Raw genomic sequence first — 17,322 nt, 5'->3', positions numbered from 1 at the left:
ACTGCGAGCAGTAAAGTTCTCACATGGAGTTTTCTTCTCCTGATGAAAGTACAAGCCAGTTTCCCAGCGGTATCGCTCCTGTCTTGTTCTTTAATAAGGCATTACGGTGGAGCTTTCTGGTTGTAACTCTCATGGTGGTTTTATGCATACAGCAGGGGACAGAAGGTATTACTTGTTCCTGTTCAATTTTCCCTGAGATGGAATTATGAAAGATGGAAATTACAGAAGTGCCTCAAACATATCGACTTATTTAAAGCAAATTGAATATGAAGTCACTCAGTGCAAACAGCTGCACATCCTTCTGCACCCCTCTCAGGAATTATTTTTAGATGAGGCAGAGAAGATAATCCCTTCTTGCTTCTTCTTTTTTTAAAAAAAACTATCCCAGATTCCTGCTCAGAAATCATGGGGATATTTGCCTGTGAAGTAAAATGTTAAGTAGTTATAAAAAGAAATAGAAGTGGCATTGCTTTCAAAAGTTGACGGTGGATATAGATCATAAAAGGTAAGGCATGAATGAAATGCTAGTGTGCCTGGAAGTTTGTTTAAAGTCTTAGACATTTTAATTTAAGTAATAGGTGTCAATAACATCACTTAGACTGCAAATCTAAGGGCATTTTCCTGGGAGTAAGCCAGATTTGGGGTTTATTTTATTTTGGTTTTAACTGAAAATGTTTTAACTATTATTGTAAACTGCCTTGAGCCACGAGGAAAGGTGGGTTATAAATGTTAAAATAAATACATTGAATAACACGAGGCTTACATGAGTAGAGCTGCTTAGGAATACCCCCTTAGTTAGACTGCTTAGGAAAGAAGTTAGGAATATGATGGGATGGCTTTGATGGTTCCTAGGGTCACACACAAAAAAAATCGGTAAATTTTGGTCAATAACATCACTTAGACTGCAAATCTAAGGGCATTTTCCTGAGAGTAAGCCAGATTTGGGGTTTATTTTTTATTTTTTTAACTGAAAAAGTTTTAACTATTATTGTAAACTGCCTTGAGCCATGAGGAAAGGTGGGTTATAAATGTTAAAATAAATACATTGAATAACACGAGGCTTACATGAGTAGAGCTGCTTAGGAATACCCCCTTAGTTAGACTGCTTAGGAAAGAAGTTAGGAATATGATGAGATGGCTTTGATGGTTCCTAGGGTCACACACAAAAAAAATCGGTAAATTTTGGTTATGGGTTTATTGGGTCTGATTTTTTTCATTAAACCTAGAATAAGCCAAATACCCATACCTGTAAAGGGATATTTTGGCTTTATTTCCAGGTTTACCCAAAAAATTCAGGTCCATTATAGTCTATAGGGATTTTTTCAAAACTCCTGTGGGGGCATTTTTGGAGATAGAACCACCAAATTTGCAGCATGGCTGCAAGGGACTCTCCTTAGATGGCCTTTAGATGGTATATCCCTCCGGATGGGTGAGCCCTTATGCTTGATCCATATTAACCCACTGAATGGTGATGGTTGGTCAGACCAAGTTGGCTCCGATTACACGACCCCTACCTCAAAAGGGCCCCAACTATGGGGCCCTAACAAAACCAGTCAAAGATAGAAAAATGGGAGAAAGCACATAGCCATGCATCTGAGCAAAAGTGAATAGCCGAAACCCAAAAAACCGAATAATATTTGGCTTTTTGGGAATTGCCTATTAGGCTTTTGGCAGATTCCCAGGTTTTGATATTCGGTCTACCCAAAACCTGAATAGTGCCAAAACAGCTAATTTCAGGTTTATTTTTGGTTCGGGTATATCGATATGCACAATCCTATTGGTTCTGGTTTTTTGCTTGCAGGTTAGGGCAAGGGTCGAGAAGAAGAGCAAGGGACTCTGTTTCAAAACTTTAAGGTATTGTGTTGGAGGAGAAGATAACTTTAGCTCACTGCTACTCTAGCACATTAGGCCATGTTGTGCCAAAGATATGATCAAATGTGGAAAGAGTTACCATCAGAACAAGCTGGAGTAAGTCCTTCTACTCTGTACAATCTCTTACACTGGCAATGACTTCAAAGCAACTGGAGGATCTAGTGTTGTACATGCTCCTTTTCTTCCCTGACTCCTCAACTCCATATACATGTGTGCTAGTGCTTCCTGCAGTGCCTTGTGCAAGATTTATAGATATGGCTGGATTCTGGGGGCTGTGCGAAGAGCCAGCTGTTTGTGGCAGTATATGCTAGGTTGTATTATCTACGTGGTCCTGGGTAAAGATGCAATAGCTTTTACCATTTATTCCTAAATATTGAAGCTGGTACTAGTACTAAAGGGGAGGGAAGCAGAGATGCAGCCTAAGGAGGTTGTCTATTTTTACTCATCAGCATTGTGTTGTCCTGATTTCTCTGGCAGTAATGAGGTCAGCACTAACTGGCGGAAAAGATCGGCTCTTCTAAAAGTAATCCTGCATAATTGTGCTTCTCTCTTGTTGAGGAATTTGGGTCTGCTTCTGCAACATTCTTATTGGCTTACATTAACTCTAAGATTACATTTAAGGCTTTATATCATCTCTTTAAGAATGGAAAGTGCCCCCAGAAAAGTGTACATATCATTAGAATTGCCAACCTCCAGACGGGGCCTGGATATCTGCTGGAATTTGAACTGATCTCTAGGCCAAAGAGATCAGCTTCCCTGGAGAAAATGACTGCTTTGGAGGGTGGACAGTATGGCATTATACCCCACTGAGGTCCCTCCCCTCCCCAAACCATGGCTTTCCCAGGCTCCACTCTCCCAAATCTCCAGGAATTTCCCCACCCAGAGTTGGCAGCCCTAGATACAATGTGTTGATAGATCATACCAAAGGCAGGGGAATGTTGACCATGAGAAATGTTATTTTTGTGATAGCTTTAAAACTATGTTAGTTTTTGCATTCTCAACAATCTGTATTATTGGGCCTTTAAGTAGTATATATATCAGCTTCAAGCTGCAGTTGTCCTTTTCTCTTGAGAAAATTCTTTACCTTCGATTGGAATTTAATGAGGCAGTTCTTCAGAAAGTGGGCTTCTGGGGCTTCTGATATTTTTTCAATGCAAACAAGATTGCTTTTTTTAAATTGAGAAAAGCCAGATTTCAAATGCAGAGATCCCGACTTATATTTGTAGCATGATAAGCAGTTGTCCTCTGAATACATGTCCATTTGATGGAGCACTCAATGTCTCATTTATTGTTGTGTTGTGAAAATGATCTTACTCTTTCTGCCTATGAAAAATTCACCAGGGAAGCTCAGGTGTTCTCACTTCCTTGCGATATTCTGTGCGTGTATCTAAGTAACTCTGAAACTGAGACTGAAAGCCGATCTGGACTGATGAATAAATACCTGTCAAGAAGCAGCATGGGCTAAATTGTAGTTAATCAAGCCCTGCTTTTGGAATATCACTGTAACCCTTACGAGTTTTTTTTTTTTTTTTTTTTTTTTTGCTTGCAGGGTAAGTCTTTCCTTTCAAAATGTCAAAACAGCCAGCTTCAAATGTCAGATCTATTCAGGTAAGTTGCAGTGTTTACATTACTGATGATAAATAATAAATCTTTGACTTCAAAAATGTCAGTTTGGTTGGTGCATTGGTGCTAAATAGAAATTAATTTTAATATGCTAGTCATGCAAGCAAATGGGATTCCCCCCCCCCAAGATTATTGCATTTTACATTTTGATTATTTGCATCAGAATGAAACTGCTGAGATAGATTTTTAGTGTGCTGAATTAAGAACAACACAGAATTTTCTGCAATACAGATAATAAGCATGATGAATAACTGATATCTGTATGTTTTCTAAAATGATAAGCAGTAGGCTACTTAAAGTTAGTGGTGTTGCCTGAGAAAGGCATCCATTCCATTGAACAGGAAAGCCTATTTCAAGAACTAATAAAAGCAACAAATAACGTATGGAAATGTTATTGAACCCATAAGTAATCAAGTGAAGCTAAAAAATGAAGACGTGTGCCACTTAGTACCATTGAAATTGGTCACTGTTTTTAAATTGTGATATTTTTAAACAAGAGAGATCCTAATCTCTCACAGGTTGTATCTGGTCATTTTATTCTGGCTTTTGCCGTAAATAAATTCATTCATTCATTCATTGACATTGGTTAAACAAAATGATAGCAATTCAAGTACTTTAATTTGATTGGTGTTTGTAAATATATATTTTTCTGAGATATGTAACGCAGCATGTATAATGTCTACCACTGAAACTGACCTCAGTGTTCCCTTTAGGGTTGCCAACCTCCAGGTGGTGGCTGGAGATCTGCTATTACAACTGATCTCCAGCCGATAGAGATCAGTTCACCTGGAGAAAATGGCTGCTTTGGCAATTGGACTCTATGGCATTGAAGTCCCTCCCCTCCCCAAACCCTGCCCTCCTCAGGCTCCGCCCCCAAAATCTCCATGTATTTCCCAACCTGGGGTTGGCAACTCTAGTTCCCATTGACTCAAACAGGCTTAGATCTTTTCATACTTAGTAACCAAGTTACAAAACCACTAGAAATCTGGATCCAATTTAGTCCCCCCCCCACAACTCTCAGTTTCGTTCAAGATCAGATATTTACTTATTTTAAAAAAAACACACACTAGCCACTTTGAACCAGTTCCTATACATTTTGAACAGGTTATTGTCCTGAATTCTTAAAACTGCAGTGTAGGTCCTACAGAATGAATATATGTAGAAATACCTTAGTGTTGTTGTTGTTGTTGTTTTTAAAAATAAACACTTTGTTTGAATATCAGTGAAGCACTGAACTTGGCACACTTTGAACTTATCTCATAAAGTAATTACTATATAACTACTGTTTCTGATGTGGGCCTCTCTGGTAAAAGAGTCCAGGGATGGTTACATTTGTTTGTCTGCCTATGTTTGACCAGTTGTGTCTAACTTCTTGTAATTCTCATACTCAGAATCAAAAGCTGAACTAGCCAGTCATTTCTAGTTGAAAACATAGTTGCATTGACTGAGAATTAGCCTTCACTAATTCCAAATCAGCCTACTGTTTAGTTAAATTAACTTTATGTTTCCCTCTTTTGAGAGAGGCAGTGACTATAAGTTTATTATCCATCATTGGGAAATTATACGCCAAAGTTTGCAACTTAAATTTACCAATTGGATTTCACTCCTTAAAATCTTAGGCCCTGAACAAATTGGCTTTAGCCAAGGTAAATCTCCTCTTGATCACTGTATCCTTCTCTCCCACCTTATAAACAAATATGTCAAAAGAAGGAAGGGTAAGCTTTTCGTTGCATTTTTAGATCTAAAAGGGGCATTTGATTCTGTCTCGAGAACCTTACTCTGGGAGAAACTTGATCGGCTGATCCCGGACAAGAGATTGATATTTCTTATAAAGAGATTATACTCAGATACTTCTTGCCAAGTGAGATGTTCTCCCTTTGGAAGACTTACCCCAACGATTTTAATTAATAAAGGGGTGAAACAGGGATGTTTATTGGCGCCTCACCTCTTCAATCTCTTTGTAAATGATTTTGCCCCTTTTTTGTCCACAGTGGATGGCCACAGCCCCAGATTAGGATCAGTACATATACCCTTATTACTGTATGCTGATGATGCGGTTCTTCTATTTTCTTCCCGTGTGGGCCTTAAACGTTTATTATATCGCTGCTGCGATTATTGTATAGCCAACCATCTAGAGTTAAATCATGGAAAGTCCAAAATAATGGTCTTCTCCAAATCTTGGAATGTTTTTGAGTGGAAAATTAGGGGACATTCCTTGGAACAGGTTAAATTCTTTAAATATCTTGGGGTTCACTACCAATATAACGCTACCTGGACTCAGGAAAAGGGCTATTAACACCGCCAAGGTAAATAGTACAGCAATCTCCAAATTTTATTTTTCTGGAAGAGGAAATCAGTATATTCTGGCAGCTTTAAAAGTTTTTAATGCCAAAATAGGGACACAATTACTTTATGGTGCCCCTATATGGATCCAAGCATCTGATAAATCCATAGAACAACCCCAGTCATGTTTTTTGAGAGTACCACCATGTGTTCCCTCTTTGCCTTGAATGTGGACAGAATCTAATAATAACTAAAATGTGGCTTATTACTATCAAGTATTGGCTTCGCCTTCTGTTCCACTCAAATCCTTCTAGCTACGTGTTTCAATTCCTCTTAGACTCTAACGACTCGAACTGGATCTCTCATATAGAACTAAAAATAAGGTCCCTCAGCATCACTATAGATTCCATTTTCCTACTTAACTGAATCTGCGGCCTTCTCAGTTATAAGAGCCAAATTATTTCAACATGAGCTCCATTCATTATATGAGTCTGCTACTAAGACATGCTCATCTCTTCACCACGGAATATTTCCTAAATCTGGTGAAACTGCCACGTATTTATATCAACTGTACATTCCAGAAGTGCGCAGGGCTTTTTCTTTAGCCAGACTTAATGTATTACCATCAGCCTTACTAACTTGCCGTTATACTGGTGTCCCCCTTCCCGATAGACTGTGCCCTTGCTCTATGGAAGAGACGGAAACCATACAACATGTTCTCCTTCGGTGCCCCTTGTATCAAAGATTACGATTAAAACTCTTAAATCCTAGTTTGAGTCAGATGGAGGGACTTTCTAACTGTTCAAAGGTTCTCACCCTTCTTAATAACCAGGACCCTAAAATCATAGAAATTGTGGCTAATTTATTTGTTGGTGTGATGGCAATTCGCTCTTCTTTTTAATAAGTTATATTACATTTTTACTATACTCGGATGAATGTTGGATATGCCAATAAAGGTATCTGAACTGAGTTAAATTAACTTTATGTTTCCCTCTTTTGAGAGAGGCAGTGACTATTTGGGGCAAAGTAAATATTAGGAGACGAGAGAACACAAGGGCTTCTCATCACATGATCTGTAGGTCCTAAACGCTAAGCCTGCCAAAAAATATAGTCATATTAGTTATTAAATAAATATTACTTAACCTTAGCTGAGAGGCAAAGATAATCTCATGGTAGTCCTTGGTAGTGTGTATTCCTCATATTTTAGTGAGTAAAACAGGTGAGGGGTCATACAGAGACACCCACATCTGTCTGATGCAGTATCCTGTTTCTTACAGTGGCCAATCAGATGCCTCTGGGAGTCCCAAAAGAAGAGCATATAGGCAAAAGCTTCCCCCCATTGTTCTCACCAGCAATTTCATAAAATGTCAAAACATTTCATTAAAATAATCATGCACTGAGCCATTCTTTCTCTCATTCTCTACAATCACAGTAATATTTATTAAGTGCAATCTAGCCTGTATTTTAGCTCACCATAGGTATTCTCAAGGAGGCTTTATCTGGGTACAATGTTTAAAGACTGATGAACCCTCTTTAAGTGTCTATGCGTTTACTAGTGATATCTGCTTGAATCTCAGTGAGAAAGTACTATAAAATAAATAAATAAATAAATAAAATAGCAACAATGAGCTGATGTAGGCAATGATATATTTTTATAGAAGGATATCAAATGGCAAACCTTATGATTAAGGACAAAAAACCTCCCAGCTGTTCTGAAGGATTCAGTGGGATATCTTGTCCAAGATACACAATACTGGATACAAAGACCCAGTCCAGAGAACAAAGGAGTTTTACTCCAGTATATATATGGAGCATCCCTATTGGCAACTACTTCCATATTCACTTCAGAAGATGAGACAGTTTTGCATATAAAGAACTGTCCATTATAGAAATGAATGGGGAGGCTCATTATAGCAGAGCATATAGATGTATAGAGAGAGATAAATAGATGAAAGATAATATTTTTAGATTGCACAAGTGATGTTCAAAACATAAGAAAGGCCCTTGAGTAGCAGAACAAAGGTCCATCTTGTCCAACATTCCCACAGTGACCAACCAAATGCTCCTGAGCAGACAAAAAACTGGAAAAGGCTGTGATCAAATTAGCAAGGGGCAGTGGGTGCCCACCCCTTGTGATCTGGCCCTTAATTACTGCATTAAAATGCTCCAGGGAACATATTTACCCCTTACTTTTATTCAGGTGCCCCCCTACACCATCCCACCTGACTCTCTCCACAGTATGTCTTTGTGGCTATGTGCCTGGCTGAGGAGGGCAGTCTGGTCTGCAACTCTGCATTGCTTTGTTTGCTCTGTTCAGTTCTACCCATGTTATTATTCCAGGTAGAATCTCTAGTGTCAAGTCCCAGGGCAAAAGGCAGGGAAGCAAGGTCAAGAGCAGTCCAAAGTCAAAGCTAGGTTATCTGTAGAGTTCCGTTCCAAGTAGTAAAAACATAGTCCAAGAGAATAGTCAGGGTTCAGTCCAGGGTCATAGGTACACAGAGTTCAGAACCAGGTAAAGTCATAGTTAGCACAAGGTGGTTACAGAAGTTGTTCCCACACCTGCCTGTCTGCTTAAATAAGCCTAGGGGAAGCCAGCTGTTGCTAATGCTGAGAAGGCTCATTATCCTCAATGCTGTCAGCTGACAGTGCTCTTCATTGTGCTTGCAACCTAGCTGTCGTATTGCAGGAAAGGAGCAAGGGCCAGAAGCTGGAAGCATAGTCTGGGAAGCAGTCCAAGGTCATTCACAGTTCAGGCACAGTCCAAGATATCAATACAGGCAAGGGCAGTCCAAGGCGTCAGTTAGGGTCAGTCCAAGAAGTCAAGATTCCAGGAAACCAAAGTATAGCAGGGAGACAAGGCTGATACACACGGAGGTTGGTGACAAGTTGCTTGCACAACAGCCAAGCCCACTTGATGACTTTAGGCCTGGGGGGATCCAGCTGTTGCTTGTTATCCCATCAAGCACTCCCTGCCTGGTCAAGCTCAATAATCTTATCACTGTCAGCAGGGAGTGCTCGTTGGGCCTGCAATCTAGCACTCCTTCGCTCATTTAGCTGTGCCCTGAGTCTCCTGCTCCTCTGTTCCAGCAGCTTTGGGAGGCTCTCTAGTAGCACTGCCTGTGGCTGAACCTCTGACATAGGTGAGTCTTCTGTGCTGGGTGGCTACAGACATGGGGAGGACCCATCTGCCTGAGGCTGCTCTGCCTGCGGCTGCTCAGCCTGTTACTGCTCCTCTCTTTCATAGCCTTCAGGTTCAAGGTGTTCCTCATCTGAGGAAGCCCCAGCAGGCTGACCCATGACACTAGCTCTCCTCCTATGCTTGAGTAGGAATAATCTGCAATTTCGGCGTTGCTGCTCCAGAGAATGTGGAGGGCTGCTGTTGGACGCAGGTTAGTCCCCTGCCCTGGATGGTTGTAGACACAGGAAACATTCATCTGTCCATGCCTTCTCTGCCTGCTGTGGTTCTTCCCTTCCATTGTCTGTTGCTTCTTCCAAGGAAACCTCAGCAGGCTGACTCAACAGCATTCTGTCCCTCAGGGGCCCCTGGTTCGGACAGGACGGGACCCAGTTTTTGTGGGTACGACTGGTGGAAGTGGCAGAGGAGATCTGGCGTGTGGAGGTGGTCTGTGGGTTCCCAGGAGCATTCCTCCAGCCTGTATCCTTTCCAGTCCACCAAGAATTGTAGTTGCTCCTGCTGGCGGTGGGAATCCAAGATGTTTGCTACTTCGTAATCCTCTTGCTCATCAATGATGATTTGGCCGGGCATCGGTGCCAAGGTCCGTGAGGGACACAGAGGTGCCACTGAGGTCAGGAGAGAATGGTGGAACACTGGGTGGATGTGCATTGTGGAGGGCAGAAGCAGCCAATATACGACAGGGTTGACATGCTCTGTGATGCGGAAAGGTCCGATGAACCGGTCTTCTTGCTTCTGTGAGGGCCACTGGCTCCGAAGGTGGCAAGTTAATAGCCAGACTTGGTGCTCCACCTGTAGGTCTTCACCGGGCCTGCACTTCCGATCTGCAGCTGCATTGAAGGTGCATTTGGCCTGTTCGATCAGTTCTCTGAGAACTTGGTGAAGCGCCTATAGTTTTTGGATGAATTCATTGGCCGCGGGGACGAGCAAAGTTGGTACCTCAGTTGGAAAGAACCATGAGTGGACTCCATAGTTGGCCAAGAATGATGTTTGCTGAGTGGACTTATGGACAGCTTTATTGTTTGCAAACTCTGCCAAGGGCAGTAAAGAGGCTCAGTCGTCCTGTGGTGATTGGTGTAACATCACAGGTACTGTTTGAGTGTGGCATTTATCTGTTCTGACTGGGGGTGGTGTGCAGAGGAAAGATGTGCCTGAATTCCTAGTAGGGTGTGCAAGGCCCACCAGAAGCGGGATGAGAACTGTGCACCCTGAACCGAAATTAGGTGTGTGGGAAGGCCATGGAGTCGGAAGACATGCTGTAGGTATAAGTGGGCAGTTTCATGAGCCGAGGGGAGACTGTTGCAGGGGATGAAGTGGGCCATCTTTGTGAACAGATCCACAGTCACTAGAATGCAGGTGTACCCCTGGGAGATTGGCAGGTCCATGATAAAGTTCAAGGATACTGCCTGCCATGGCCCCTCGGGTGTGGGTAAAGGCTATAGCAGCCCTACAGGTTTTCCTGGCAGATCCTTGGCTCAGCAGCACACGTCACAAGACCAAACATACTTAGTGATGGCTGCCTGGATTCTAAGCCATCAGAATTCTTGGCTCAACAAATGGAGGGTCTTGTATTTGCCAAAATGACCTGTGGGTTTGGTATCGTGGGTCAACTGGAATACTTCTCCTCATAAATCCCCTGGAGGTATGCAGAGGCGGCCGTAGTGCAGTAACACCCCTTGGTGTACGTTGAAACCCATGTCCGTCCCAGGTGTGGCCACCTGGAAGGCTTGCTGCCATTTTTGTGCAAAGGGTCTTGCACTTGGTGGATCCTAATCAGTTCCTGTAGCAAGGTGACGGAGGTGGTTGCAGCAAAAGAATCTGATGGCAAGATCGTTGCCCATGGCTGGTCCTCCCCTGTGGGTCTGGCGTATTCTGGCTTTCAGGCATCGGCTTGCTTGTTCTGGGTATTGGGAATATGCTGGATACGAAAATGAAAACAAGAAAAGAACAGAGGCCACCTAATCTGTCTTTGGTTGAGTCGCTTTGCTGTTTGCAAGTGTTTTAGATTTCGGTGGTCCATTCGTACCAGTACTGGGTGGCAAGCACCCTTCAGATGGTGCCGCCAGATCTCAAATGCTGTCTTGATTGCCAGCAGCTCCTGCTCCCAGATGGTATAATACTGTTCAGCTGATGTGGTAGTAGTAGGCACAGGGGTGTGGCAATTCATTGGGTTCTCCTTGCTGGAACAGAACAGCTTCTAGAGCAGTACTGGAGGCATCAGTCTCCACTATGAAGGGCCACAGCGGGCCTGGGTAATGGAGAGCCAGGCACTGGAGAGGCTCGGAGACAAACTGATCTTTCAGGCACTGGAAAGCCTGCTGGGCCTCTGGGGTCCACTGGAATGATTCCCGCAGTTGCAATAATCGGACCAGGGGCCTGGACAGGGTTGCGAACCCCAGGATGAACTGTCAATAGTAGTTGGCAAACCTAGGAACCACTGCACATCCTTCTGATTGCATGGAGCCTGCAAGGTGTGCTGCTTCCAGGTCCTCTTCCTCCAAGGAAGCCTCAGCAGGCTGACTCATGACATTTATTCAGTTGCTTGCTGGCTGGCCCAACCCCCACTGGGTTTGATCTAGGGATGCCAATTATGGGTTGGAAAATTCCTGGAGATTTAGGTGTGGATTTTGCAAAGGACTGGGGACCTCAGCAGGCTAAAATGCCACGCAGTCCACTCTCCAAAGCAGCTCTCCAGTTGAACTGATCTTGGTAGTCTGGAGATCAGTTGAAATTTAGGCCCTACCTGGAGTTTGGGAACCCTACTTTGAGAAGATCCCTCCTGTCCAGCAGAGTGTGTGGCCACACCCCAGGAGTTCCACTTGTTGCAAAGTCTTCTACAAAGACTGGTGGAGGGACTATTGCATCGAAGTGGCATCCCTCCAATCTGGGGCAATGTCAGGATCCTGAAGAACTCCAGTTGGCCTTCAGGGCAGCAGTGCATATCTTTGAACTCCAGCAGGGGGGTGGGTAGGAGAAAACTGGGGGCAGGCCAACTCAAACGGCAAACAAAAACAACACAGAGGAGAACTGGATCTTTACTCCTTGGACTCTGCTGGGTGGAGAGGCAGAACCTCTCTCCCAGATCTTAGGCCAAGCTGCTCTCTGGTTTGTGAAGATCTGGAATGGAGAATTATTTCTGACTCGACAGACAGACAAATATTGCAGGTGGTGACTCTGCTCTGTAGGGCCTTTCTGCATGAGCTTGACATATATGCATCTTTGTTTAACTTACAGAACTTATTCTAACTCAATGAAACAGATTTATATGATGCATAATTTAATTGTTTTCTGTGTAAAATGCTCATGTTAGCCCCAATTTTATACTTAACTGTTCGAAGTAAAACTCTTTTGGGATGCTCTAGCCAAATTGTAACATTTTTATACCTTGATGCTTGCAACTTGATAGCTAAGTATGTGATTAAATCTCTCTGTTGAAATCAGGGAAAAGCTGCTTGACTTTGGCTATATCATATATGTTGCTTTAGTGACTACTGCTGCATTTCTGTGACTATTTATTAGGGAACTAGTGATTTGTGTACTCGTTTCTAAATAAGCATGTATAGATTTGACCTCTTACAACCCCAAACTGTTTTGAAGCTAGTCCAGTTAATATCAGAAATGTTTTTATAATTGCTTAAGGAGGCACAAATAGAGCCATAAAAATACATCCTTGAGTCTTGAGGGCTGATGGTCACTTCCCAGTGGCTCCTATATGAATTTGTGGCTGCGCCTCACTTCATATGCAATTGTGACAAAATATGAATGGCTGCATTACTGCCTCTGCATAAAGCCCCAGGTTCAAATAAACTGGGTATCCATACAAACAAAAGTCAGCTGCAAGCCTCTTCACAGTAAAATGGCCAGCTCTGGGTTGGGAAATACCTGGAGATTTTGGCGGTGGAGCCTGAGGAGGGTGGGATTTAGGGAGGGGAGGGACTACAGCAGGGTATGATACCATTGAGTCTACCCTCCAAAGCAGCCATTTTATCCAAAGGAACTGATCTTTGACACCTGGAGATCAGTTGTAATAGTGGGAGATCTCCAGCCACCACCTGGAGGTTGAACAAAAAAACTGAGCAACTCAGGCTATGAAGTTATAACATAAAAATCTATATTAACAAACATTAATATAGCAGTTGTCCATGGAACTGGATTTGCTAATGTGTAATGAATTATTGATGATCGTGCATAACTGCTACTTTCAAAACATTTGTTAATATAGATTTTCATGTTATAACTTCATAGCCTGAGTTGCTCGGTTTTTTGTTCAGTTTCAACATATTGTGCAACTTTAGTTCCACCCTTTTGTTGTATTACCACTTGGAGGTTGGCAACCCTACCTCACAGACTCACAATCATGGAAGTGCAAACACAAGGATTGCTGGCAAAAGTGTCTGCCTTGCATGTTTGCCCTGAAACAAGTGTCCGACACTCAACACTTCTCCAGATATGTTACAAATCAATTCCTAACATTTCAATCAAATTATATATAAAATTATATTCTGATAAGGTAATGATTTGATTTCTAATTTCCAGGCTAATATCAACATCCCAATGGGAGCACTTTTACCTGGGGCAGGTCAACCACCTAAAAGGAAAGAATTTACCGAACCGGAAGAGGTGAGAGCAATATACATTTACATGAGCAAAACATCATAAATTCCTGGACTGCTGGGAAATTAATTCCTTTTTATCTTAGAACACCATAACATGATTAGTCAATATAAATCAATATATGCCTGTTGAGTGATATCTGAACTCTACAATATAAAAACAGAACATAGTAGAAGCAAAAGTTTCCAAAAAAGTGGTAGCAAAACCTCCAGTTCCCCCTCCCCCAAAAAACCAAACCTTCATCCAAATCCAAGATTGTACCCCAGTGTTAGTTAACTTTATTTAAAAATCTATACCCTAGTGTTAGTTAACTATTGCTTAAAAATTTAAACCTGGGCAATATCTCTGTAAATTCAAATTGTAAAAAGGTCTCTATACTGTTTGCGGACCCAGCACATATCAGGGAGGAGTATGGTGGCCAGCCCTAAATGACCACCGACCCACAGACCCAGGCCTGCACCCCCTGGCCTTCCCCCCGCCCCAGAGCAGTGAGGTTTGATAGCATGATAGTAACAATACTCAGTCAGCATTGCAATGAACAATTTTATTGGTAACAGCAATATGCATTGGCATGGCATTGAGGGCGGGAACCAAGCGATCAGCTGACCTGTCTACCAGCTGATGAACCGCCTACTAACCAGCCCGCCTGCTGGAAATAGCCTGGGATGGTAGTATCTTGGACCCACTTGTATTATCCACTGTGCTATAGCTTAAATAATAATGTTAAACAGGAGTGTCCTATAGCCTATCATACGTCTTGTATGCTGCTGACCACAATCTGCCAATGTCCTTGATACAGGCTTCCAGGAAGCTCCATGCTGCTGCTGTAGTGGCCGCACTAATTCTAAAGGAATTGGAGATGAACTCAGCCACAGGGAGACCAATTTTTGCCAAGGCCATGCAAAGTACACTGGTAAATTGATACCCGTTGGCATGCTGCAGTAATGGCCTGTCACCCTGGGGTTGTACAGCCAGGAAGTTAGTCGTAGCCCTGATTAGACGAGGGTCAGTAGGGGGCACCCTGCCCAGTTTCAACATGCTTCCTCTCCCTAGTTGATCAGTCTTTGACCTCACAATAGTGATACACAATTCATCCCTCCCCATGATGACATCCTGGACCTGTAAAGCCAGTCCTGAGCCATCCCTGGCTGACTCCACAATGAGTTCCCCTACCCTAAAGGCTCCATAAAAGGACAAATTAAAGGCAGCCTGGAACAGCAAAGTCTCGAATGTAGACCTCCACACCTTTGGTAGGACTCGCACCAATTTGGACAGTATAGGAAGGGTAATAGGTTTTCTTTGGTCAGGTGGCAGGGAAGACAGCCGCCATCATCCCTCCACCACCCTTCGTGCTACAAAGGATGCAAAGGGGTCCTGGAATCAATGGGCCTTACTGAAAAATGAAATGATGGCTAGATGCCCATACATGGTTTTGGGGTCAAGCCCTTGCTCCCTTAATGCTACCAGGTACCATAACACCATCCCTTTGGGCACAGGCCAGGATGAGGCACCCCTATCTGTCAGCTAGGGCTTTCTGTTGACCCCAGATAAACAAGATGGTTCCTCACCAGAACAAAATGGAGTTTGAGTTTGCTCCGTTCTTCCCCGTTTGCATTCTGTCCCCCGCCCGGCATCTGCACCACAATGGAGACCCGCCCGGGATAATCGCTAGTATGATACCAGGTCCCACAGTACAATGCCTGGGAGCCCTGGAGATCGTCTAGCTATTTCACGCGTTAATTCCTTGTATGCACTTTCAATGAGTAGTTACCGGCAGTTACCTTCTGTATTGTTTCCTTGTATCTGAACTATCAAGACAGCTCTGCCGCACCTCGTCCTTTTGTGTTATATCCTGAACATAATCAATCCTATTGTATGTACCCTATAAATGTACTGGTGTTTCTCCACATCTGTATTCTAGCCTTATGTTTCTATGGACTTACTGAACTCACTGGCTTTCTTAATAAAACTTTTAAACTCATGACTACGTCTGGAGTGAAGTTCCTTATGAAAGAAACGCAACGAAGTACTGCAGTCTGACACTATCCTAGCTAAAAAAGTGAGTAAGGCAGAGGTTTCAAAGGTTGCACAGGCCACCGAGCATCCCATTGGCATAGCCTTGTCCACATATCACCCCCCTTGGAAGTGGAAGCCCAGCAAGCAGAAATCCTCGGGGTGCACAGGAAGCAGCCTGAAAGCTGATTGAATGTTGCACTTCTCCAGAAGTGCCCCTGGCCCGCAAGCTTGAGCCAAGTGTACTACCTAGTCAGAAGATACCTATCTCACTGAACAATATTCGGGAGAGATGGCTTCATTGACTGATGACCCCTTGAGGTAGGATAGATGGTGGATCAATTGAAACTCCCCAGGAACCTTTTGGGGGACCACCCCTAGTAGAAAGACCCTGAAGTTGGAAGTGGGGGCTCACTAAAGGTGCCCACCACCCACCCCACACAGCACTTCTTATCTATCTTAGCCACCACCACCTCCAGCAATTCCCCAGCTGATTTTAAGTTCATGGCCACCCAGGGACCCTCAAAGGGGATGCGGAAACCCACCATAACTTGATGGGTGTCCTTGCCAGACACCCCCCCCCCCTGCAACCCTTGTCCTTATTTTCTACCTATTGTGGATCTGCTGGCACTTGGGTTATCAACTCAGGCTTGGGAAATTCATGGAGATTTCAAGTGGTGCCTGAGAGGGTGGAGTTTGGGAGCTCAGTGGGGATGTGGTGCAATAAGTCTGCCCTCTGAAGTTGCTATTTCCTCTGGGGAAAGAGATATCTGTAGCCCGGAGATCAGCTGTAATTCCAGGAGAACTCCAGAATCTACCTGGACACTGATAACCTTAGCTGAAACACCTGCAGGTGTAGGATCACTCTCTCTCCCCCTGGACATCTGATGTTCAGTAGTGGATCTGTTATTCTGTTGGATTGTTTATGGACCCCCATGTTGTATTTCTTGCTTTATTTACAAATATAAACACCCTAACATAGGTTAAGGTAGTCCCCAGTGCAACCACCGGGTCATTACTGACCCATGGGGTGATGTCACATCATGACGTTTACTAGCCAGACTGTTTATGGGGTGGTTTGCCATTGCCTTGTCTACACTTTACACCCAGCAAGCTGGGTACTCATTTTACCAACCTTGGAAGGATGGAAGGCTGAGTAAACCTTAAGCTAGCTACCTGAAACTGACTTCTGTTGGGATTGAACTCAGGTTGTGAGCAGAGCTTTGACTGCAGTAAATCAGCTTACCACTCTGCTATCTGTCCACCACCCACACTAAGCTAGGTTTTCCCTGCATATTTCACTTATATTGTTGAAACCGGGAGTCAGTGCTCATGCAGTACTAAGAATTAACTCAAGGCTAAGGACCTGACCTTTGGAAAGGTCCTAGTTCTCACAGTTTATCTATCAAAGGGCACTGAGGTACTTTAAAACAGTCCAAATACAAATCATGTTGTTGAACATGTGGAGTTTGCATGTACATTTCAGTGGGCAGTAATGTGGGTAGAACTTTGGATATAAATGGAAACTGACTGAAAGGGCAAGATGCAAGGAAATTGCGTGGGAAGTGTGAAATTTTCACATGAGAACACAGTCTGTTCAGCTACAGATATACTAGCATGAAGTAATTTACCACCACCAGACATCTAATTGACTCTATAAAATTCAAGCCAAATTCTAATTTCAGGTGGATGGTACTTACTGAAGGAAAACTTGAGATATGCTG

General features: G+C 43.2%; 1 protein-coding gene across 2 annotated transcripts in view; it reads left to right on the top strand.

The window, feature by feature from the left end:
- Positions 1–17,322, top strand: part of SMPX (small muscle protein X-linked) — a 49,295-nt gene that overhangs the window by 593 nt on the left and 31,380 nt on the right. Inside the window, exons 1-3 of one of the 2 annotated variants that reach the window (XM_056861678.1) lie at positions 489–505; positions 3,422–3,480; positions 13,508–13,591. In XM_056861678.1, the coding sequence (XP_056717656.1) occupies positions 3,442–3,480; positions 13,508–13,591 (123 nt within the window). In that variant the 5' untranslated portion in view covers positions 489–505; positions 3,422–3,441. Of the gene's footprint in view, positions 1–488; positions 506–3,421; positions 3,481–13,507; positions 13,592–17,322 lie in introns of those variants that run through there. The other variant, XM_056861677.1, reaches the window with a different exon arrangement.

Source organism: Euleptes europaea, chromosome 16, assembly GCF_029931775.1.
Source record: "Euleptes europaea isolate rEulEur1 chromosome 16, rEulEur1.hap1, whole genome shotgun sequence".
Classification (NCBI taxonomy): Eukaryota; Metazoa; Chordata; class Lepidosauria; order Squamata; family Sphaerodactylidae; genus Euleptes; species Euleptes europaea.
Note: the sequence above shows the minus strand (reverse complement) of the source record. Positions and strands in the feature narration are given on the sequence as shown.